General features: G+C 47.7%; 1 protein-coding gene across 15 annotated transcripts; it reads left to right on the forward strand.

Annotated features, from left to right (window-relative positions):
- Positions 1-6372: 6372 nt before the first annotated feature.
- Positions 6373-20278, forward strand: SF1 (splicing factor 1). 15 transcript variants are annotated; one of them, XM_074371786.1, is made up of 14 exons: positions 6373-7159; positions 8504-8632; positions 11350-11425; positions 14425-14577; positions 14783-14872; positions 15231-15414; positions 15510-15625; positions 15726-15833; positions 16565-16745; positions 17009-17282; positions 17615-17674; positions 17795-17974; positions 18722-18926; positions 19358-20278. In XM_074371786.1, exons 1-14 carry the CDS (start codon positions 6757-6759, stop codon positions 19485-19487), a joined length of 2289 nt encoding a protein of 762 aa, XP_074227887.1. In that variant the 5' UTR covers positions 6373-6756; the 3' UTR covers positions 19488-20278. The 15 variants fall into 15 exon arrangements, with proteins under 15 accessions (XP_074227887.1, XP_074227888.1, XP_074227889.1 ...); XM_074371794.1 differs by having other exon boundaries at positions 6375-6787; positions 17009-17286; XM_074371796.1 differs by having other exon boundaries at positions 6375-6787; positions 17620-17674.
- The last annotated feature ends 4129 nt before the right edge of the window (positions 20279-24407 follow it).

Here is a 24407-nt window from a genome sequence, read left to right on the forward strand (position 1 = left end):
GTGGTTTCTCGGCTGAAATAGGGAGTCAGATCAGGAGTAGAGACACAGCTCCTGTGCACTGGGCACTCACCCCCGTGTTCTCCATGACAACCAAAGGGAGATAAGAGGAACTTCCAAGTTGGAATGGTTTGTCTGCTCCCACCTAGTGGGAATTTGATGGGCCAGATGGGGTTGGCGACAGGGATATGATTCCTAACGTCTATTTTTCCAGACTTCTTGGTGGAGGTGCAGGATTAAGTGAGGAGTGCCAGGAATGGGGAAGTGAACTCCCACTCAGCAGAGACCCTTAACCCTTGACCCCAGGTACTCAGGGAGGATTGACTTTCAGTTCACAGAGCAGCGGAGGGCAGACAGCGCCACCTTGTGGCAGCTTGCCCCAGCACTCTGTAAAGGGAGTCGGGGAGTGGGGTCAGAATGTGTTGCGCCAAAGTAGGGGACCTGGGAAAAGCAGGGGCCTCTGATAAAATATTTGCTGTCAGCAAAGGCTGGCCACCATCCAAAGAAAGGCCAAGAAGCCAGGGAATATACACTGAACAACCAAAATTGTTATTTTATCCATGTGTTTTTTTAATAGGTAGCCCTTGGCCATGATACACACACACAAAATACAAGATACAGTGAAAAGTCTCCCATCCAGGTCCCAGTTACGTATGAACCTCCTGGAAGTATTTATGCATATTTAAGCAGTTCAGTGTGCTTTATTCTTCCTCGTTTCTTACATGCATGATAACATATTCCACACTGTTCTAATCTCACCCTTAAAATCAGTTCCAGAGAGCTTTCTATGATCAGTGCCTTCCCCTTTGTTGTTTTATAGCTAGTGGTATTCCACTGTATGGGTATCTGATAACTAACATTAATTAACTGTAATTAAATCCCTATTGATGGAAATTTCGGTTGTTTCTACTAGTTTGATGTTACAAACGATGTAGTAGTAAGTATTCTTACGACAATGCCACTCTGTACATACTCAAGTGTCCTATAGGCTAAATTCCTGGAAGTGGCATTGCTGGGTCAGAGGTGGCTGTGCTTTTCCTTGTCACATTGCCTTCCCTGAGCAGCAGCCTCTGGGATGGATCAGATCAGCCTCTCTAAGCCATTCTGTGGATAAGTGGAAGAGGAATGGGCACCCCAGGATGTTGGGGTAGCTGGCCCATGCACTGAGTCAAGTGAGGGTCAAAGTGAGAGGTGAAAACCAGGATGTGCACTTTAGGATAGCAGGGGATTGGCTGTGCCCACTGTGGCATGTCCAGCACCTGGTCACTGCCTGGTGCACAGAAAGCCCTCAGTCATGGTTTCTAGGTGAAGGAATGAGCGTGTTATGATGGAGCAGAGGAGGCCCTAGAGTTGGGCCCCTGGACTGAGTGAGCTTGCTGAGCTGTGTTCTCCCCAGGTACACCATATCCTAAGTCTAACTGGAGGGTGTTAGGAGGACTGGAAATAGAATACACACGATGCAACAACAGAGATGAATCAGATGTAATGCTGAATGAAAACACCAAATTGCAAAAAAATGACATGCAGTATGATCAAAACAAAGCAAAAACAAGCAAAACAAAGCCATCAATTGGTGATTTATGCACATGTGATAAAAATTCTATTAGGAGATCAGGGGAAGAAAAAGCACAAAATTTAAAATGATGGTTCCTGTGAGGGGAGTGGGAATGGGGTAAGGAAGGACTGCAGGAATTTGCAAAGGTATTGGTAATATCTTGGTTCTCATGGGTGTTCAATTTATAGCTCAGTTCCTAACTCACATGAAGTTCCACACATCCTTTTGTGTGTATCAAATACTAAATTTGTAGGTTTAGCTATGTTAAAATAATCACTCAAAAACCCCTATAATGGCTTAAAAACAAACAGAAAAGCCAAGATAATCCTTTCCTGGATGATGAAATCAGATGGAGATAAAGAAATCCATGTTTGGTGCCAAACTATGGGCAGAACCCTCTCCGTAGTTGCTTTCTTCTGTTGCTTTTAAAAATACAACTTTATTGAGGTGTACCAGCATCCAATAAACTGCATACATTAAAAATGTACTACTTGAAAACTTTCACACATATACATACCCATGAAACCATTATCACAATCAAGATAACGAAATCTCCATCACCCTAAAAGCTTCCTCTTTGTAATCACGCCCTCTTGCTCCTCCTTGCTGCCTTATCCCCAAGTAACCACTGATCTGCTTTCTGTCCTATAGATGAATTTGCATTTTTCAGAATTTATATAAATAGAATCCTACGGTATGTACTCCTTTTTTATCTGGCTTCTTTCACTAAGCATCATTACTTTGAGATTCAGCCATGTTGTTGCATGTATTAAGTCATTCCTTTTATTGCCAAGTAGTATTCCATCATATGGATGTACCACAGTTTGTTTAGCTGTCACCTGTTGGTACACATTTGGGCTATTTCCAGCTTTGGACTATTACAAATAAAGTTGCTATGAACATTCATGTACATGTTTTTTGTGGATGTATACTTTCACTTCTTTTGGGTAAACGCTCTGGAGTGGAAGGGCTGGGTCATATGGTAGGTGTATGGTTATTTGAAGTACTTGGTGCATCACTTTGCTCACTCCGTGGTAGATATTATCATTCCTAATTCGGACAATGGAATCATGTGTGGGGCTCTCCAAAGGCTGGATATGTGGGCAAACAGCCATGGATTTGCTCCCTCCAGGCTCAGGCTCAGCTAACTCCATGATACTACCTCTCAATTCTGCCAGGAGCTTGGGGTTTCTGAACCACCAGACTAGAGCTAAGAGACAGAAAATGCCAAGGATTAGTAGTAAGGGACCAAAACTTCTTACTTTTTACAGTCCAATACCAATTCTCTGACACCAACTGGATGTTACACAATTCAATTCAATTTTGACATGAACTACCCTGAGTTGGCGAAGACCCCACAGGTTAAGGAATTCAACCGCAAGTCCTGGGTCTCCAGACTACCCATACCTCTGTTCAACTTGGCTACAAATTTGGGGGTCCCCACCGCCACCTTCAGGTTCAATAATTCACCTGAATGACAAATGGAACTCAAGAAAGCACTATATTTATAATTACCGTTTTTATTTTAAAGGCTACAAATGAACAGTTAGATGAAGAGATGCACCGGGGAGCAAGGTCCGGAAGAGTCCTGAGCCCAGGAGCTGTGCCCTGACCCACGGAGTCAGGGTGCATCACCCTTCCAGTCACGTTAATATGTTTACCAACTGGAAGCTCTCCAAACCTCATTCAGAGTTCTTTATTGAGGCTCTATTACACAGGCATGGGTGAATCAGTCATTGGTCATGTGACTGAACGCACTCTCTAGCCCCTCACCCGTACCCAGAGGTGGGGGGGTGGGGCTGAAAATTGGTTGGTTTTTCTGGTGACCAGCCACCATTTTGCAGCCCTCTCAAGGCCCCAGAGCTGGCAACGAGTCACCCTATTAGCTTAGACAGGTATGGTCCAAAGGGGCTCATTATGAATAATGAAAGACACTCCTATCACTCAGGAAATCCCAAGAGTTTTTGAAGCTCTGCGAAAGGATCTGGGGACAAAGGCCAGATAACATACTTTTTATTATAGTGCACCCTGGTATAAATTCAGGAGGTATCTGTGTGAAATTTTTGACCCCACAGTTCAGGAGATAGCCCATTAAAACCAACTGTGCCTTCTGATCTGACTGAATCAGCACAGCACCCTGTAGGGTGGCAGTAATGTCTGCATGGCCACCCAGACAAAGAGGCTGAGGCCCAGAGAGATTAAATGACTTCTCCAATGGCTAGCTGGTGGGTGGCTGGCCTGGGTCTGGAGAATTCCCAAGTTGCCTCAAACCTGGGAAGAATTTGCTCAATGGTCCTCAGCCACAAAATGGCATGGCCTATATTTCAATCCTGTTCTGCCCAAGTTGGAGTCTTGGAACAGTAGACCATACTGGTAGATTGTGTGTCCTTGGAATAGTTACTTAATCTCTCTGTGCCTGGGTTTTCTCATCTATAAATTAGAGATAATATCCTCTCTGAAGTTGGTTGTGAAGATGAAATGAGCTACTACGTGTAAAAGAACTCAGAGCCTGGAGTAGCAAACATCCAAACTCTTAGCTATTCATTTGTCCTTGGAACACTTAACAAAAACTGATTATATAGTTGAGTACATGGGAAATTGTACTTTTTTTTTTAAGAGTAGAGATTTTTAAGGCCATATTCTGCAAAATCTAACAACAATGGAAATTAATAAAAGACAACCAAAATATTTTAACTTGGTAATTTAAAACTCTCATAGAAATCCTGGATAAAAGGAAAAGACTAGAAAGCAGTGAAAATGACTGTCCCATGAGACAGTCACAGCTGCAGCCTTTACCATTATTAGTATGATGGTATGATTAGCATTAATAGCACATTTTTATTTGTGCATTAGTCTGTGTCCTTTGCTAGACTATGATTTTCTGGAAAGCAGGAGCTGAATTTTATTTACTATGGTATCCACCAAGCTGTTTTGCACTCAGCTTCTCAGACATTGAATGCTGCTTTTCTCTCCTCCTCCATAGAATTTGTTGTACTTACTGAATAAATTAGTTTTTCCTTCTTTTCCAGATGACTTTAACATTTTATATTTTTTCTTTCTTGTCCACAATATTAACTTTTTACTATATAATTATACTTTCTTAGTATAAAAAGTTAAAAATAATATATAGAAATAGGGGGGAAAGTAAAAACTACCTGAGGTCCCACCACCATTGGAAATTTGGTGATTGTCCTGTCAGTGCATTTCTTTGTATGTTATATAATGTTATATAAATGCGATCACCTCACACATTTTTATAAAATATGAAAAACATTTTAAAATATATTTTCTTAACATGTATTGGATAACTTCCAAGTACCTGTTTCCCTCTCCAGTGTCTTTACTGATGACTTGTTGTACATCCTCCAAAGCTTTCTCTATGTTCATATAATCACATGCAAACATGCACACACATATAGAGACTGTTCATTTTACAAAAACAAGATCGTGTAATGCATATTTCTCTACTTTGTTTCTTATTAACAGCAATACAGCACAGAGGTCCTTCTAGGTCGTAGGTATGGATTAACTGCTTTTCAAGGCTGCCTACTAATTCAGGTTATGGATAATGTAGTTTATTCACCCATTCACGTATTGATGGTAATTCACTTTGTTTCCAGGTTTTTGCCATTACAAACAATGCTGTGGTAAGTGCAGTAGGAGACTTTGAACATACATTACATAATCACGTGCCTTTCTTTGGGACAGATTCCCAGGAGTGGGGCTGCTACATTGAAAGGTTTTTTAAATTTTTCTTGAAAGGGATACAATAGATAACAATGCTTTTCCAAAAAAGAACTCACAGTAGGTGTTAGCACTATTTATTTATTGCAATTTGATGGTTACTTAAAGATTATCACCTTAATTTGCAGTTCCCTGTTTGGGATGTTGGTACCCTTTGATGTTTTCTGGCTATTTGGAATTGCTCTTCTTAGACTTGCCTATTCATAGTCTTTGCTCATTTTCTATTATTTTTGTGGTATTTCTACCTATATATGGGGAATCTATTTCCGGACGCTATTTTGTTGCACTGAGCTGTCTTTCCTACAACAATATCACATTGTTTCACTGTTGTGTCTTTTATACTGTGTGTATTATCTGTAAAGGCAAGCTCCTCCTCAACCTCGTTTACAAGTTTCCCCACTATTTCCTAGTTATTATTTTATATGACTTAAGGATGACTTAATCAAGCCCAACCTCATGGGATTCTAACCAAAATGCATCTGTATCTGTAAACTGACTTTGGAACTGACTTCATATTGCTTTCCATCTAAGATATGTGTACTTCAGTAGGCTCAGACACCGTTTTTAATCCTTCAATAAGACTCTATTTTATAGCTTTTTCCTCTTTTCATTTTTTTCAAAGAAAACAGGAAATCTCCTTTTACCTGAGTCGTCAACGGATCTGGTTTACAGCCGCGCGCCAGCCCCTCCCTTGTCCCTAGGTTCCGGGTTACCATGGGAATCGAGAATTAACGTCACCTAGGGCTTCTGCGCCGAACCGGAGGGTCGACCGTGAAGCCAGGGGCTGAGAGTGGGGTTTGCCCTACCTACGCATGCGCGCTCCTGCACCACTCCTCCCGGACCCTAAATCTCGTTCAGTTTGGGCTTTTCCGCCGAGACCTCTAGCTTAAACCCAGGGAAACTACTCCCCGGGGGAGTGGGAAAAAATCTAATCAGTGGCAGCCAATCTCATGACAGTACGACGCAACCGAGCTTGGTTGACTCCTTCAACTCCAGCCAATGAGAGAGCTCTTGGCCCCATATGTCATAGAGTTTGCCCCACCCTATCTCCTCCTCTCTGGACTCCGAGCTCAGTTCGCGCAGTAACAAATGAAGTGCGCGCTGCGACACCTCCCAGCTCTCCAGGCTCGGCCGCCATTTCCTCGCCGGGCCTAACGGTCCGGCCAATCCCAGCGCGCATCGAGAAGAGTTAAGGCTCCACCAATCGTAGGCCGCCGATTCCAACCCCTTGCCTCGGCCCGGCCCAATCCAGGCCCCGGCCCCGTCGCCCCCGGCCCGCCCCCGCGGCGCCCTCTCTCCTCCCTCTTTGTGCGTCTCGCGCCGCCGCCGCCCGCCGCGTGAGAGGACGGGGTCCGCGCGTTCCGCGGCAGCGCAGTCAAGTCCCCCCCCCCCGGAAGATTCGCGAAGGAGAAGCCGCCGCTGCCGAAAAGGAGCCGCTGGTGCCGGTCCCCTGGGGCGCCATGGCGACCGGAGCGAACGCCACGCCGCTGGGTAAGCTGGGCCCCCCCGGCCTCCCCCCTCTTCCTGGTCCTAAAGGGGACTTCGAGCCGGGGCCACCGCCTGCCCCCGGGCCTGGGGCGGGGCTGCTGGTGCCCGGGCCTCCGCCGCCCCCGCCCGTGGGCTCGGTGGGGGCCCTGACCGCGGCCTTCCCCTTCGCGGCACTGCCGCCGCCGCCGCCGCCGCCCCCGCCCCCCCCGCCTCCCCAGCAGCCGCCGCCGCCGCCCTCTCCGGGCTCCTCGTACGCGCCGCCGCAGCCGCCCCCTCCGCCGCCGCTCTACCAGCGGGTGTCGCCACCGCAGCCGCCGCCGCCACCCCAGCCGCCATGTCAGGACCAGCAGCCGGGCCCGGCCGGCGGCGGAGGAGGTGAGTCGGGCCGAGAGAGCGCGAGAGGCGCCGCGCGGACGGGCCCGGCCGGCTGAGGGGCGCGCAGCGGCGGCGACGGCGGCTGCACGCGGCAGGGGCGCGCGCGCGCGCGCACGGGGAGGCCCGGGCGGAGGCGCCATGGAGCGCGCGGCCTGGTTCTCGGGCCTCGAGTGCGCACGCGCGTTAGGGGAGGGAGCGGGCACGGCGGGAGGTTTGTTGCGCGCAGGCGCAGTGTGGAGCCCAGGCTTTGCGGTCCTACCAAAAGCGAGGCGGGGAGACGTTTCCCTGTTGCTCTCCGCCTGTAGTGTAGGGGAGAGGTTGTGGAGGGGGTCTTCTAGGGGATGGCGTGCTGAGTTCATGTCTGGAGGGTATGAAAGGGTCAACGACGTGGAGCATTCTCTTCCTTGGTTGTAGAGCCGTAAAGGGAGAAAAGTACCAAGACTAGCTTCTCTACTTACGCAGTAAGGCAGGATTTTTACTACAGAGAACCAAAGAAGTTGAAAGTCTTAAGGCGATGGTTGGGCCCGATTTTTTTGTGTGGCTCTTTGGGGGAGGGAATTCTGTTTCTTCCCTAATCTCCCTGTATCTACCTTGAAGAAGTCTGCTACACCTTCTCCTCTTTAGGCCTTCCCCCTGGGCCTGGCCCCTGAGAAGTAGAAGTCTTGTGTACCAAGTGTTAAGGTGTTTCTGTTTGTGTACTAGGGATGGGGTTTTGGCTACTATCCTATAGCTTTTTCTTTGTCGAACTTTTGATAAACCCTTAAGACACTAAGTATTCAACTGACCAGGAAAATTGAATGCTGATCTTGGCTAAACTTCAGAGAAAAAAGTGATCTTGTTGAAGAATTGAGATTTCTTGACTTAGAAGCCATGGGTTTAGTTGTATACTGGCCCCTTTAGAAAGATGATTGGTGGAGAGGTGGAGGTGGGAGGAGCCAGCAGGCCCCCATATTGTTTTATAGACTTGTCTAAATATTCACTCTGCTCTTCTGTTCCTTGGAGCTCTTAAGGCATTCATGAACCAGATGTAGTATGTATCTTCTAAACATTTTATTTCATTATTTGTAGCTTTACACATCGAAATTTATCTTGTTTACATCACAGAACTTTTGTGGACAAAAAAAGTGAAATCTTAACTTTTCAGACCCAGGTCCAGGTCCCCTTCTAGTGGCCATATGTCTCTTGACTCCTCAGGTTTGTCTTCCATCCTTTGCCATTTCCATTTTAGGTTCTCAGTTTCACAGTCTACTGAGGTTGTGTATAGTGTCATAAGCATCCTAAACGGCCTGTTCATGGTTTCTCTGCTGCTTTTCATTTGCATCTGATGAACTTTATCTCCTTTAGACTTCCCAAGTAAGAAGCGGAAGAGAAGCCGCTGGAACCAAGACACAATGGAACAGAAGACTGTGATTCCAGGAATGCCTACAGTTATTCCCCCTGGACTTACTCGGGAACAAGAAAGAGCTTATATAGGTAAATACACGTTCTGCACCCAAATGCATTTTCAGATTGTTAGAGTATGTTCTGAGCAACGTTTTATTTCTTGAAAATTTGAGATTTTAAAGTTTTCTCTTTTTCTGAGAGGTATGATCGGGTGTACTTGTGACTTTGATATAATCCATCAGTTTTTGCTCTTTGAGTCTTGCATTTGTAGCTCTTTGTTTTGGTCTGTTTGTAATAATGGTGTTCTCCATGAGTGCCAGAGGATAGAGGGGCCCAGTTAGGAGTGAGAATAGTCCCCAGTCCAGCACACAAACACACACACTACCCCCTTCAGTTGCTGTTCATTGCCAGTTGATGAGGTGAGTGTCTTAATGCCTCTCTGGACACTGCCCCAGTGGAGGACACTGCAGGTATTGTAAACTGAGTACCTTTTCACAGCATGACCTTTCACCGTAATTTCATATTTCTCCCTTCCCTAAAATGTGGTCTTTTATTTATTTTTTTTTTTAGGTACTTTCTGAAAGGGGGGAACTCAATCAAAAAGTGGTTCGGTTCTGAAAGTGTTTACAGTGCACCCCTTTTTACCATTTTGTTGAATTTAACCTTTCCTTCAGTGTCTTTTCTGGCTTGGTCTTTGGAGAGCTGTCTTAAAATGAGGGCTCTTGTATTTACTACTAAAGAATTCTGCTGGGAAAGGGATACTGCTTGGATATGGAATAATGAGGTATTTAGGATAATAGATCTTAACAGTTGGGAAACTTTGAGAATTAAGATTGACTGTTTACAGTAGTAATGAAGTTAATCTCAAAATTACCTTTTTTAAAAATACGTCTTTAATGCAAGTTTTACCTTTATGTACCTGTGGAGCTGTTTCAGAATTCACTTGGTAAACATTACCTACTAACCAAATAAACATCCCCTTTGGAGTACACTAGGGCAGATGCCTCCTAGACCTGTGAGGCTGTGGCCTTCATGAATAAAAATCTTCAAGGCTGGCACATTGTTGTTGTTGAGGATCTTAATCTCTCATGTTTTTAGACTGCTGAGAATTCTGAGGTGTTGGAATTGTCTATCACCTTTTTACAATACTAATCTTTTTTTCCCACTGTTTCAATCTCCTCCCACCCACCCCGTTACGTCTCATATTTGGTCCAGGTCTTGACAACCTTATGAAAATGTCCCTAGTGGAGTGCTATTCCAAGGACACAAGCAGATGTAGAAAATGGGAAAAAACAATTTACATCTCCAATTCTTTTCCTGCGGAGGGAGTTATTGCTCTGGGCCCTCAAGGGCTTATTTATAGCTATAATCAAAGTAGTTAGAATCAAAGCTGAGGCTGGTGTAGGTCTCGGCTCTTAGGAAAATAGCCTCTTTTTGATTTAGGTGCTACTGTTTACTCAGGTCAGATCCCATACCGCTACAGTCCCAGTCAAGAGGACTGCCTACCTCCATGAAGGTTACTTTCACCTGAAGTACTTGACTTAGTATTTGAACACCAAGTCAGAACTTTTTCTGGCATAAAAGAACGTTCGGGCCCATGTGTGTCTTACTGCGTCTCTGTCTCTCATGCTGCCTTGTACAGAATGTCCTCAGTATCTTCTCTTGGTATTAATGTGGATTTTCACTTCTTCAGATTTTGAATGGGTATGTTGTAGCCCTGTGGAATGTATTTAAAATTAGAAGGGTGTGTCTGGGGTTAGACATGAGTTAATTCTTGGAGCCAACTCAACTTTAACCCAAACTAGTAAGACTTTCCCTTATTAGAGATGCGTGCTTAGGACACTCAGATGCCACAAAGGTAAGAAACAGGCGGTTATTCAGCATGATAAAGAAAGCGATCTGGTTCTGCAGTTCCCAATATTTTGAGAAATCATCTGAGTAATATTTCCCTGCAGTCACTGAACTTTTGTGAAACCCTCATCTCTTTTTCACATACAGCCTCATCTGTCAAGGTCTGAGGGCCACATATATTCTCCTTGAGCCACATTTTCCATCTTCTGCACCCCTACCTACTTTTATTCCCCGCATAAGGAGCAAGTCTAAAAACAGACTTCTGGCATTTTATGGTTAACTGGTTTATTAAGGTATATGGATTGTCATAAAATTTGAATAAAAGCAACAGGTATTGGGAGATCCTTACTAGTATGGATCTGATTATGCATAAGGACTGTGTACAAACTTCTATAAGGTTGTTGAAATGGTTATTAAATGTTTTACTGGTTTAAGGAATTTCAAGCCTGGTATCATTGAAAATGATCTTTGCTCAACTGATATTTTTCCTTGTCCCATGTTAATTGAGTTTCATTTTGGGCTGTGTTTAATATTTAATGAAGAAAAACTCAAGAGTCTTGCACTTGAGAAAGTAATTTGATGGAAACAGGGTGTTGGTGATAACATACGGTTTGGTTCTGGATACCAATTGTATAGCAAGCCTTGGTGGGGAGGGAGAGGTGAAATACCTCCAAATAATTGCTTTGATGTTAGTGAATAGTCTACTGCTAACCCCTCTTCCAACAAACTGTTTGCTTCCTTAAGTGATAACCATTTTGGAGTGAAAAATATTTATAGATGTAAATGGACTCCTGCCGATAAGTGGTTGGGGGTTTTTGCCTCAATGTGTTCACTGATCAGTCGTCCCTTTCAAAGTCTCCGAGTTCTTCATGCTTGTTGTTGAGATTTGAGATGTTTTTTGGTAACATTGTCTTTTTTCCATCCTTTTTTTTCTTTCCTAACCTGGTTTCTTCCAGTGCAACTGCAGATAGAAGACCTGACTCGTAAACTGCGCACAGGAGACCTGGGCATCCCCCCTAACCCTGAGGACAGGTTGGGAAACAGTTTTAACCAGCTGACAGTAACGCTTTTACCTTTTTCTCAATACATTTTACTGGTGGCAACATGTTGTGTCAGTTCAATAAAATCCTAGTAAGACAACTGGTATTCTGACCATTCTGGGGACTGGAGTGTAAATTAGCAGTATATATGGTCAGTCTTCAGTTAGAAATGATGAAATTTAATTACTAGCAGAATCAAAAATTACAGGAAAATGGACAACTGGTTTTCAATTGGTAAGCATGTAGATTTTAACCTGATTTACCCACTGGTAGGGACAGTGAGGTGGCCCATTAACCAACCTTTTTCAGTACCTGCTTTGGCTGAAAGCCCAGGCTATAGAATTTTCCTCACAGGTACTACACAATTCAGGGATTAAGAATATTTTTGAGCATCACTTGAGTTTGAGCAGGCTAGAAACTCAGTCTGGTCAACTCAGTGCTGCAGTCTTCTGCTCATGGTTTTGACATGGTTTTAAAATAGATGAGATTCTAACCAACTTCCTTCACTGCCAGTTAATTTTCAGCCTTGGCCAATTGCCTGAGGTGTTGGGAGGGGCCAGAATATTCTCACCTGTTGGGAAGGCAAGCAACCAACCCTAAATTACCTTTTTTTTTTTTTTTTTTAAGGGGAGTGTTGTCCTCCAACAGCTGTTGTCATATTTCAGTTTACAGTTTCTCCCACCTCTGAAAAGTAAAAAGTCTGTTTGAGAGAAGTGAACGTTTTAAACAGGAATTTTTATTGGCAGGCTGATAATTGAACAGCTAAAATCTGGTCCATTTAACAGAAGGGCAGTATGCTTCCCTCTTAATTAAATTTCTTTTAGTGCATGCAGTGTAGTTGACACTTTCCTTTAAAAATTATTGGTTCTAGTTTTTGTTACTCAATAGTTCAATCAGGAAGATGATGTGATGTTTTTAGAAATCACTCACTTAAGCATCTTTCTGCTGCCCTTTGTCAGGAAACAAATCAACTTATTTCTCTATATTGATTCTAATTTTGCTTAATTAAATTTATTATTTTTTCACCTATAGATATTGATTGGAGGGTTGTGTTGTGTTTTATATTTTGATTTTTTTTTTTTTTAAAGATTTGCATTGTAGGTTGTAGACCACAACTGTTGAGTGCCTTTTTGGCCTTTTTCCTTTTAATATGTCTACAGGTTACCAGGCAGTTCCTCAAAAGGTTGAGTTTTTAACAAACCTTTGCTTCCTGGAGAATTGGGATTAGAATTTAGTTGATCAATATGATGCCTGTTTGAAGTGAAGAAGTTGGGCCAGTCTGACCTCTAGAATATTGACTTTTGCCTTTCACATCCACAATTTGGAAAGAGGTTACACTGTTGTGAGGCCTTTAAATGACCAATTTCATACTGGTAAAACTTACTTTGGTGATCAGCCAGAAATGCTTAACTCTAGACAGCTATGGGGTAGGAATTAGAAATGTCAAGCATGTTAGAAATAAAACCAGAGCAGAGGTTTTTTTCCTCCCTTGTATTCAGTTTGAAAGAGGCCCTAATGCCTGATGGTTTTGCTTTTGAGCCCAGGTTGGAGGGAAATGCATGAGTTTCTTAAGATTATTTAAGAAGGTGTATTCTCAATATTAAGCCACTTATGCTATACTGATGTTGCTTAAGTTAAAAATGTTTTAAAATCTTTTATAGATGTAAATGTATAAGATGATAGTCTAATGAGCTGGGGTATGTTTGCTTTTGTTCACTATTATTTGATTGTGCTAACAGTTTATACAGATGCTAGAAACGGAGGTATCATTTAGCCGTCATTAGCCATGAACAAACCTGACCTTTTATTCCATCGTGTGTGTAACGTGGTATGACATGGTTCCCTTTAGGCTGAAGACAGTGGGAGCAGCCGAGTTCAGTCCTTGCTCTCCAACTAGGCAAGGTTCTCTCAACTAAACCAAGGGTATAGGAGTCTTGACTATTTTCAGGATGTTTTTTTTTTTAATAACCTGATCCACATGGTCTCTTCCCTTCTTGCAGCTGCTACTAAATTTTCATTCAGAATATCAAGCTATGATCCTTTTTGTAATCTTAACTCAGAATTCTAGGAGTGTAACTTCTCTTTTTTTGTTACCGCAAAATCCAGCTGTGGTAAACTGACCATTTTATCATTACTATTTTTTACTTGTAGCAACAGCATTTTATTCCTTAAAAAAAGAGAGAGAGAGAAAATCTGCTTTCTGGACTTGTAAACTCTGGTGGAGAATCATAGGTTTTCCCCTTGCCGTTTGCAGGTTCAGACCCTAGACAAGTACTTGACCAAATCTGCACTTGCAGCCTCTCTCAGACGCTGCGTTAGCAATTTAACATTTTTCTCTACCCAGACTCCCTAACCTCGAACAGCCAGAAAACAGGTTGACTCCTGGGCCTTGGACGCAGCCAGCCAGGCCATTGAAGGAAAAGCAGAGACGAAGCCTTGAACCATCTCTCTCCATTGTGGGGGCCAAGTAGCTGCAGTAGCCTTGAGTCCCAGTTGCATTGGGTTAAAGAGCTCGTACTTACCATGTGACAGGGGTGCAGACATTCTTCCTGATAGGGCATGAGCTCTGCAGGAGTTAACATTTTACCTAAACTTGGGGTTTTCGTGGTTCATAAAGTTGTAATATTGTTAATTTTTTTCAAATGAAAGAAAACTCATTTGGCAAGAGGAACCCAGAAGGTGATACTGTCCTTGCCATTTATAGTCCTAAAGATTTTCCCCGAGAAGGACAGACTTTTTTCCCCCCTCATCACTTTTAGAAGCAGAACAATTTTTTTCCTTTCTCACACACATCCCCGTCCCCCTTAATGCTAAGCCAGCTTCCACCTCCCCATTCCACACGATCTTGAATAGCACACGTTATGGTTGGTTCCTCCGAAGAATGTTGTGTTAGGGTCTGAGAGGCAGAGGGGCAGGGGAAGACTTATTTTAGCCCTATGGGGATGAGAGAAAAGTGAAGGCAGAGCGGTAACGGTCGTCTGTTTCCCACAGGTCCCCTTCCCCTGAGCCCATCTACAATAGTGAGGGGAAGCGGCTCAACACTCGTGAGTTCCGCACCCGCAAGAAGCTGGAAGAGGAGCGGCATAACCTCATCACTGAAATGGTTGCTCTGAACCCTGATTTCAAGCCACCTGCAGATTACAAGTAAGCTGAAGGCTTAGGTGATCTGGGACAAGGACACCTGCAGATGGGATGTGGTCCGTGGTAGAACAGTTTTAGTACTAACTATCCCTTAACCCCCACTCACCTGTTAATTAACACGTGGTGCCAAGGGTTATTTCTAGAAGAGTTGTCAGTTACCTGTGTCATCACAGAAATGTGCAGTGTCTATGAATCTTTTCTTTCTTAGACCTCCAGCAACACGTGTGAGTGATAAAGTTATGATTCCACAAGATGAGTATCCAGAAATCAACTTTGTGGGGCTGCTGATTGGGCCCAGGTGAGTAAGTACTATCCTGTGGGATGTAGAGTTCCTAAGAACCTGTGACATGCGTCTGTCTTGGGCCTAATCGGGTGCCGTTGGTGGCTCTCCTTCCTATTTTTGGTAGGATGTTCACTTTGGGTAAGTTCAAGCCTTTCCTTGAGGAAATTTCTTAACTTCCCCATTTTACCGCAGAGAAGTCACATCTTGAGGATTGCTGTGACTATGACCTTAAAACTTAGAGATCATGGAGCTCTTGGTGGGAAAATCCAGTTCTCTACACTCACAGTATCCTACCAGTGCCTAATGATCCCCTCTGGCACGTGAATTGGCGTCTCAGGTGTGTAATAGCAATGATCTTTTCTGCCTCTGGTAGAGGGAACACCTTGAAGAACATAGAGAAGGAGTGTAACGCCAAGATTATGATCCGGGGGAAAGGGTCTGTGAAAGAAGGGAAGGTCGGGCGCAAAGATGGCCAGATGCTGCCAGGAGAAGATGAGCCACTTCATGCCCTGGTTACTGCCAATACTATGGAGAATGTGAAGAAAGCCGTGGAACAGGTGAGGGAGCCAGAAAGGAAGCCTTTTGCCAGAAATCTAGGTGGTAGTCGATAGTCCTGGGACTTAAATAACTGGGCCTGTGGCATCTTCACCAGATAAGGAACATCCTGAAGCAGGGTATTGAGACCCCTGAGGACCAGAACGATCTACGGAAGATGCAGCTTCGAGAGTTGGCTCGCTTGAATGGAACCCTTCGGGAAGACGATAACAGGTGTGTGGTTGGTTTAGAGAGGAGGGCACAGAAGCCTGAAAAACCTGTGGAAGGAGGGTGATTGACCATAGCCCTCAAGGTGACTTTTTTCTTTCAACAGGATCTTAAGACCCTGGCAGAGCTCGGAAACCCGCAGCATTACCAATACCACAGTGTGTACCAAGTGTGGAGGGGCTGGCCACATTGCTTCTGATTGCAAATTCCAGAGGTGAGGGAGTAGTTGTCTCTAGGTAGCCCGTGGTGTACAAGTCGGCTCTTGAGCACATGGGTTGGTTCCTGTTACCTATAGATCCAAGAGAAGCTTCCTTCTGTGAATGTGGTCTGTAATGGTGTGATTTAAAGCCCAGAAAGATTAGAAATGGCCAGTGCTGAATACCCGTGTTCTATTGTTCATCTTGAGCCCAGGAAAACTGGAAACTTCCCTCTGGGTGTTTGTTCACTGTGGCTCAGTATTAAATTAATTTCCATTTGCTACTTGAGATTGGTGTAAGAAGACTGAGCAACCTATGGTGTGTTGACCATTTGGGAACCAGCACTTGATGGCAACATTGTTTGACTTTGGGTGGTAGCTAGGAAAAGCTTTGTTAAGAATGGTCTGGTAGTTGCTTCAGCCTTGTATAGGTTTTTCTTCTCAAACCTGGAATGTAGAAATTGATGAAACTTGCTATTTGGAAAAACCTGTGCTTTCCTAGCTGGTGTGGTGCCTACTGTCTCCTCTCTTCTTGCCCCAGTGGTCTCTGCTGTGGCAGAAATACACATGGTAATCCCAGATGCAGAGCTGGGCATGGAACTGAAGAGCTCATGAGACTAATTTGAAAAAGGGGTTAGAAAGGGTGACTGGATTCCTCAAAACTTCCTCTGTGTAGATTCCTCACAGTAAAAGTTTCCTTTTTAATAAGTTTTTTTCCCTTCTCCTTGTGTTCCACACCCCACCTTTAGGCCTGGTGACCCTCAGTCAGCTCAGGATAAAGCACGGATGGATAAGGAATACTTGTCCCTCATGGCTGAACTGGGGGAGGCACCCGTGCCCGCATCTGTAGGCTCCACCTCTGGACCTGCCACCACACCTCTGGCCAGTGCACCTCGGCCTGCTGCTCCCGCCAACAACCCACCTCCGCCGGTGAGCTTCAGGGGCTGGTTGTAACAGCCTCGGCCCCCTATTCTCTTCCTAAGAGACTGAGGGTTGTGGCCAGGGGCTTTGGGTAGAGCAGGCTGGTGGACATGGCTGGCAACATTGTTCTTTCGGGATGTCAGGAATGTTTGGGGACCTCTCAGTTAGGGAAGAGCTTGTCCTTGTGTTCTGGTCCTGTGGCGTAGCCGAAAGAACAGTGTTGCCACCAGGGGGAGCAGGCAGGGACATCGGCAGGAAGTGCTCTCACATAGTCTCTCATGTCCACCACGCAGAGCCGCCCACCCTGGATGAATTCTGGTCCTTCAGAGAGTCGGCCCTACCACGGCATGCATGGAGGTGGGCCCGGTGGGCCCGGAGGTGGCCCCCACAGTTTCCCACACCCACTACCCAGCCTGGCAGGTGGGCATGGTGGACATCCCATGCAGCACAACCCTAATGGACCCCCACCCCCGTGGATGCAGCCGCCGCCGCCACCGATGAACCAGGGCCCCCACCCACCTGGGCACCATGGCCCTCCTCCAATGGGTAAGTAAGTGTCAGACCAGAAACTTTGGGGCTTTGGGATAAGTAAGGGTTTATATCAGGTCGCTGCAGACTGGAAACTCTCAAAGTGTTCAGGTATTGGGCTGAGATTTGCTAAGGCTCGGGCCCCAGTAGGAGGAAGACCCCATCCTAATTCAGGAAGGAATTTCTGTGTGGGGTAGGCACAAGCCTACCTCTTAAGGTAGTGTTCCAGAACCACTTTTGTAAGGGTAGTGATTGCAAGTTGTGTGACTAAATAAGCTGTTGGTGGGGGCGTCGTCTTCCCTGGCCAGTTCCAGTGTCCTGCTAAGTCCCTGCTCTTTCCTTCCATCAAGATCAGTACCTGGGAAGTACGCCTGTGGGCTCTGGGGTCTATCGCCTGCATCAAGGAAAAGGTAATGGAGCCTGGCTGTCTGCTCACTAGAGGGTGTCACCTGCCTAGGCCTGGGAGTGAGTGGGGGCTCTGTTGCAAATCCCTCTCCTGAGGCCTCACCCTCATCTCCACCTACCTGCAGGTATGATGCCGCCGCCACCTATGGGCATGATGCCGCCGCCGCCGCCGCCTCCCAGTGGGCAGCCCCCGCCTCCTCCCTCTGGTCCTCTTCCCCCATGGCAACAGCAGCAGCAGCAGCCTCCGCCTCCCCCTCCGCCCAGCAGCAGTATGGCTTCCAGTACCCCCTTGCCATGGCAGCAAAGTGAGTAGAATATTTTGGGCTTGTGGGGGTGGGTGGGATTGGGGGGGTTGGGGCTGAGAGGAACGAAAGACCCTCACAGCTCAGGCAGGCAGGCACCTTGGGATGAGACTCTGGTCTCTGATGGGGAGTAAACAGAAAGGGCCTTGTGGTCCCTCGGAGTCTTGGGGAGGAGAGCTGATGTTTGGCGTGGTGTCTATGGGGAAAGGTTTGTGGGATCTGGTGGGGGAGGCCGCCATCATAGGTAGGGTGCCAGAAGTCCAGGCTCTCAGGCTGTGTGAGCTGTTGGCTGGCCTGAGCCTATGCTTATGGCTAGGGTTGGGGGTAGGGTGCACGCATGCTCTGGAGAGGGATGTGACTGGGGCCTGAGAGACTGCAGGGGTGGGACCAGGCAGTGGGGAGGGTAGCTGTGGCCTTGAGGTTGAATGTGCGTTCGGTGGTGGCGGCGGATGGGCGGAGGGATGTCAGAGCCGGTTCTTGTGTCTGGTACCTTCCCTTCAGCCCTTCCAGGGGCATTGGTGACAAAGGGCTTACTCTGTTAAGCCTAGAGACCTCGAGGCTAACCCCAGGGTAGTCCTGCCCACCCCTCCACTCCCCATCACCAGGACAGCCCCGCCTGCCCGCCCCCCACCACCGTACCGCATGCCAAGCAAGGAGCAGGCGTCCCTCGCCCCCCATCCCAAGGCAGCAGCCGCAGTGAGCCGCGGTGTGCCCCCGCGCGTGTGACCTTGGGCTTCTTTACCACCCCAGATACGACGACTACCACCACGAGCGCTGGCACAGGGTCCATCCCGCCATGGCAACAGCAGCAGGCGGCTGCCGCAGCTTCTCCAGGAGCCCCTCAGATGCAAGGCAACCCCACTATGGTGCCCCTGCCCCCAGGGGTCCAGCCGCCTCTGCCGCCCGGGGCCCCTCCCCCTCCGCCGCCTCCGCCTCCTGGTTCCGCCGGCATGATGTATGCCCCGCCCCCCCCTCCTCCGCCTCCCATGGACCCTTCTAACTTTGTCACCATGATGGGCATGGGGGTGGCGGGCATGCCACCCTTCGGGATGCCTCCAGCTCCCCCACCGCCTCCACCACAGAACTAGACTCGGTTTTTTAAGAAAATATATATTATATATAGAGAGAATTGGTCTCGTTTAAACACGCCGAACCTCACCATATGGAGCCAGACATTGGGACGCACGCATGTGATTGTGTGCACGCATGTGTGTGTGTGCACGCACCGGGCTGGGCCAAGCGACTGAGGACTCGCTTGGGAACGGGCAGGTGGTAGTAGGGGCGCCAGCTTGGGCTCTCCTGGCGCCCCGTAGCATCGAGTGTCTTCTTTGTCTTCTTTCTCTCCTCACCCAAATCCCTTTGCCTCTCCCCAAACCGGGCCGCCAGGATCCCTCCCCGCAGCAGCGATGGCCCGAGCCATGAGAGTGAGGACTTTCCGCGCCCATTGGTGACCCTTCCAGGCAGACAGCCTCAGCAGCGCCCCTGGTGGACAGGATGGTTCGGCAAAGCAGCCTGAGTTATTTTTGTGGACGGAATCAGAACACGCTGGCTCCATATTGTGAAATTTTTATTAATTTTTTTCTTTTTCCTTTGTTATTTCCTTATCTTTTCTTTTCTTCAGACTCCGTCCAAGGAGATGCTCTCCCCGGTCTTCTGCTGCAATTAGATTCCTTTCCCTCTTCTCATTCCTTGTTCTTCTCTTTCTAAGGAGAGAGGAACAAATGGTTTTTAGGCAAAGGCTTTTGGCCATCAGTGTTGGGCTAGTTGAGGGAGGTGGGGGATGTTTCTTTGGATCTAAGATTTTCAAGGTGCCATAGTCACCCTGAGGTTTTTTACTTTTAAGTGTGAGGTTTTGTCTCTGCCACCCTTGTAGAGTAGTGGGTTAATCCCCAGGTCCAGGGCCCATATCCATCCTGGCACCCCTGCCAGCGGTAGGTGGGGTGCCTAAGCCCCCTTGGGCTTGTCTGCCAGCCCAGAGAGTCTTTTTCACGCTCTCTGAGCACCTAAGCTGCCTCAGATTCCATTTGTTCCTCTCCTTCCTGGAAGGCTTCCTTTTAAAGTTTATTTTAGTCCCAAACGTCTGAATGTTTTGCAGTGTCTAGGGGTTTGAGCCCCTTGTTTTTGTTCTGCTTCCTTTTTTCTTCCTTCCCTCTTCATGGAGTGATTATGTTGACAATAATGTATAATGCGCGTTCTCTTCACTGGTTTATCTGCAGAAATTTCTCTGGGCTTTTTTTTTTTCGGTGTATGATTCAACACTGCGTTAAAGGGGGATGTTCCATTGAATAAAAGAGCAGTGTGGTTTTCTGGGTCTGTTTATTTTCTTTTCTCTTAAACCCCCTCTGCCATCATCAGCAGCAGCACCAGTTACCTTCCCTGTGTTCAGCCCCTGGCCCCACTTATCCCCTTCTCCCAGGGAAGCCTCTGGGACCTTCATTAAGGAAGCTCCCTACCAGCCTCCCTGTGTAGTTCTGCTGGGGGAAGCTGGTGTGTGGGCGGCCCCACCTTTTCACTCTTGTTTACTAGTTAATGGCTGAGAACCAGGGTTCCCTCCCTCACTCATTGGTCCCTGTCCTTTTGAAGGCCTTTTCCTGGGGCTTGGACCCCTACATTTGGTGAGCTCCAGTTGTGATTTGTGCCTGGAAGCTGCCACCTGACTGAGGCTCTGGTCCTGGGGAGACATCAGCACTAAAGGTCAAGCCTACTAATCCTGCCTGTCAGGCTCAGAGCTGCTAAAATTAAAACCGCCAAGTGGCTTTTTCTTTCTCTGCTGGTGACTCGCTGCCTGCCAGCAGTGCAAGCTTCAAGGAGTGGTGGGGGCAGGAGAAAGGGCCCTGTCTTGTGCTTTGTAAGCACTTCTTTGCAGAGGGTCTCAGGCTATGCTGTTCGGTTCGTTCTTGTCGGGGAGCGGACAGGGCCTGTCACAGCACCAGGGAAGTCCATGTCTGTCCACGAGAGGTGAGGTCCTTGTTCAGCCACCGCTGTTGCTGTGCTGCAGTGCCCCTGGGGAGAGGTGTTAGGGCCTGCCCTTCCCCGGCTGCCTTTCCTTCGGGGAGGCTGAGGGACAGCAAGCTCCTGCTGCCCAGCCCCTGGCCAGTGGGGACAACTCTGGCCTGGGCTACTTTCCAGTTTTAGGCTGGGACTGGCCACTGCTGTTTATCCAGAGCAGAGCCTGGGTGTCTGGGTCCTGTCAGGGATGCCTGTATTTTGCTTGTAGGCCTGCAGGAGTTAATGAATCCTCAGAAGCCAGGCGTGTTGACTGGGTCTCCCTCAGCAAGCCCTCAACTTCGGTGGACTGAAAGGGAGAGGGAGATGGTCTCTCTTTGTCCTTAACTGACAGAACGGGGGCAGGGCCTGGGGCCTGGCATCCCTCTTTGACCTTGGCTTCACCTCATTGCTTCCTCCACAAGCCCGGTTTCCCTGGTGGGCTCATTGGGCGGTTAATTAGCTCTTTGAAGCGCTGGAAGAGGCAAAGTGGCGCTATGTGGGTTTTAGAAATAAAATCAATAAATGACTTAACCACAGCCCAGCTATCTCCTCCCGTCTCTCTCCCCTGGGGCCAGCGCCATTCCTGTGCTCACACCCTCCCTGCCATCAGCCTTTGTTAAGGTTTTGGAGAGTAACAAAGTGACTGTGAGAGCGTCAGTCTCTGGCCTTTCTCTAAGCAGCTCAAGGCCCTGAAATGGAAGAGACAGCAGCAAGGCCTTGCCTGCAGAACCCGGCAGGCATCTTTCTTTGTGGCAGAACCGGAGAGATGGAGGAGTGCTTTCCTGCCTGCCTTGAGACCCCGCACCGCGGGTAGAGAAGAGCCCTCTGCTTGACCCTGTCATTCCTGTTTCTGCTGCTGCAGCAGTGTCTCCCCACCCCCTCAAAGCTTCGTTAGTGAGAAGAATGTCAGTTGGGAAAGGTCAGCGTTAGGGCTCTGTTACTCAGACCCAGCCAAGTGCTCTAGAGAAACCCAAGCTTGGTCCCAGGAAGGAAGCAGGATTTCTGTTTAGAAACCTAGTTGGACATAAATAACGTTTAGTTCAGGTATCTGATTAGAAATCCAGTCAGACATAAACAGCCTGGAGTTTGTTGGGGTTGGAAGAGTGTGCTTTCAGGGTTCTTTGAATCTGCACATGCAACACTCAAGGGGAGTGAGGGGGGAAGGACATGGGGAAACGAGATCTTTGAGTCTTCGAGTTTCCATCATGCTGGGCTGGGGGATGCAAAATAAAGCCTGGGCTCCTGGGGTGGCCTCACCCCTGGAAAAGCCTGGAAACAGTTTGGGTGGGGCCACTGACACAAGGACCAAAAGAACCCACAAGAAAGGTAGTTGGAGAAAACAGTCCAAAGTACGTTTCTTCCCCAACAGAAATGTCCAGTTTAGCAAGTGCCTTAAGAGCAGGAGGAGGGTGAATGCTGAGTGGATGAGCAGGGAGAAGAGTGTTGGGGACAGTCCTGGAAAAGATTGGATGGACTCGGGGAGCAGGCTAAGAAGATAGGAATGCTCTGTCAGGAGCAGGTCCTTACTGGCAGGAAAATAAAATCTTGCAGGCTCTTGGGAGTCAGTGCAAAGAAGGCTTGGGCCAAAGCTACCCGAGTTGGGGTGTGAGGCGACAACATGGTTAATGCATTGCCTCATCGAGGGAGGACCAGTGCCAAGGAGCCTCTGAGCTGAATTCAGCTCTCCACAAGGAACCACAGGCCAGGCGGCCCGAGATGCTGGCCGGGAGACCAGGTGCTTGGAGGGGGAGTGAACCTCGGCAGAGACACAGCCCATGGGTAAAGGCTGAGGGTGGGGACTGTGAGGAGACCAGAAGGACACCAGGCACTCTTTTTTGAAATACATCTTTTGTAAAGGACTTTAAAAAAGAGAAGTTGTAAAATGCAGGAAAGATTAAGAGAAAGTTTTCTGTGTTATCATAACGGGTGCAGGTGTGTTTTGGTGTTTTCTTCCTCTTTTTCTCTACTTTGAAGCACACACTATGGAGGATCAGCACCAATGCAGTTTGGAGGCAGGGGTAGAGCAGGGCTTGGCCATCGGAAGACTTGGGGTTTGGCCCCCACACCAAGCTGTTGATTCCAGGGCTGGGTCTGTGGTTGCTCAGAATGTCCTTAAAAACAGCTTGGCCTTCCCTGAACCAGAATCTCAGTGGCATCCTGCACTTGTCCAGGCCTCTCACCTTCCTTGGCTCTCAGACTAGAGCTCCCTGTTCTCCCCTTCCACCGATCCGCCACACTGGGAGGCCCAGGCATCCTCTGAAATAGCACCAGGCCCTGGGCTCCATTTGCTCAAAGAACAAAGCAGGATCCAAAGTCTGCCTCCACAAGATTAGGAGGCAGTGGCTGGAGGAGGCAGGGATTGATATTCTCATTTGTGAGTATACGTTTCATGAAGGAATTCAAGGCTCAGAAAAGTAAAACAACCAGTCTAAGGTCACACAGCGAATTGGTGCTGCAGCCAGTATACCAGGAGTGAATTGGGCAGCCAAAGCCTCAAAAGGAAGGGTCTATAGCTGCCAGGCCATGAAGACAAATGGTGTAACGTTCCAAGGGTGCAGGGGCTCCTATTTTACAGGTGAGGTCACATTTGTGAACATGGCCCACTAAATCCCTGTCCAGTGCTTGGCCCCAGGCGGGAGAAATGAGTGGGAGAAGGCCTCCACTCACTCACCCAGCAGATGTGTCATGGGGAGACCTAATACCATGGCCAATAGTGTGTGTGTGTGTGAGGGCCTCTCTGGAGATGGCCTGCACTCTGTCTATGGAGTGCGTACCTACTTCTGCTTTAACCTGAGCACCCAACCCCCACACCTCATGGCCTTTCTCTTGCCTTCTGAAATAGCCCTACACTCTATGCAATATGTATCTCTCTAAATAAATCTGCCTTTACTCAAAAAAAAAAAAAAAAAAAGTGTGTGTGTGCGTATGTGTAGGGGATGCTCCAGTTCTACCCCTGTGGGCCACAGGACTACAGTTCCCAGGGGCCCCTGTTCCAGGCTTGTGGCCCCTAGCCAAAGCTGGCCTGTAATCTGACCCTCCCTCCTGAAAGGTCACTTCAGAGTTCTTTGAGAGACAGCAACAGTGGGGCGCTCAGAGTGGCTCGACTGATGCGGGAGGAGTGGGGGCAGTGGCCCTGCCTCAGGCGACCTCCCCCATACCGCCCCCTGGAACCCAGGCTCCTTGTTCCCCTTCTCTCAGATGCCCGGTGTCCTCTGTGAGCTGCACCTCTTCTGTTAAGAGCACACTGATCCTCAGCTCCTGGGCTTTCAGCCTATGGGGGGCCCTGGCCCCTCTTGCCACAATTTGTGGCCTCCCCGCCTGAGTGCAGGGCCACCATGGAAGCTTGACTAGACATCATCCCGCCTGTGGTTTGCAGTCTCTCGTGCAAAAGTCTAAAACAGAAGCCGAGTTGCTCTGATGGAGGCTGGATCTCCTGACACCTGTCCTC

The sequence above is a fragment of the Camelus bactrianus genome, chromosome 10, assembly GCF_048773025.1.
Source record: "Camelus bactrianus isolate YW-2024 breed Bactrian camel chromosome 10, ASM4877302v1, whole genome shotgun sequence".
In the NCBI taxonomy this organism is placed as follows: domain Eukaryota; kingdom Metazoa; phylum Chordata; class Mammalia; order Artiodactyla; family Camelidae; genus Camelus; species Camelus bactrianus.

Coding starts and splice junctions, on each gene's coding strand:
- SF1 (XM_074371785.1), top strand. CDS start 6,757: ATGGCGACCGGAGCGAACGCCACGCCGCTGGGTAAGCTGGGCCCCCCC. Junction 8,633..11,349: donor ACAAGAAAGAGCTTATATAG/GTAAATACACGT, acceptor GGTTTCTTCCAG/TGCAACTGCAGATAGAAGAC. Junction 14,578..14,782: donor AAGCCACCTGCAGATTACAA/GTAAGCTGAAGG, acceptor TTTCTTTCTTAG/ACCTCCAGCAACACGTGTGA.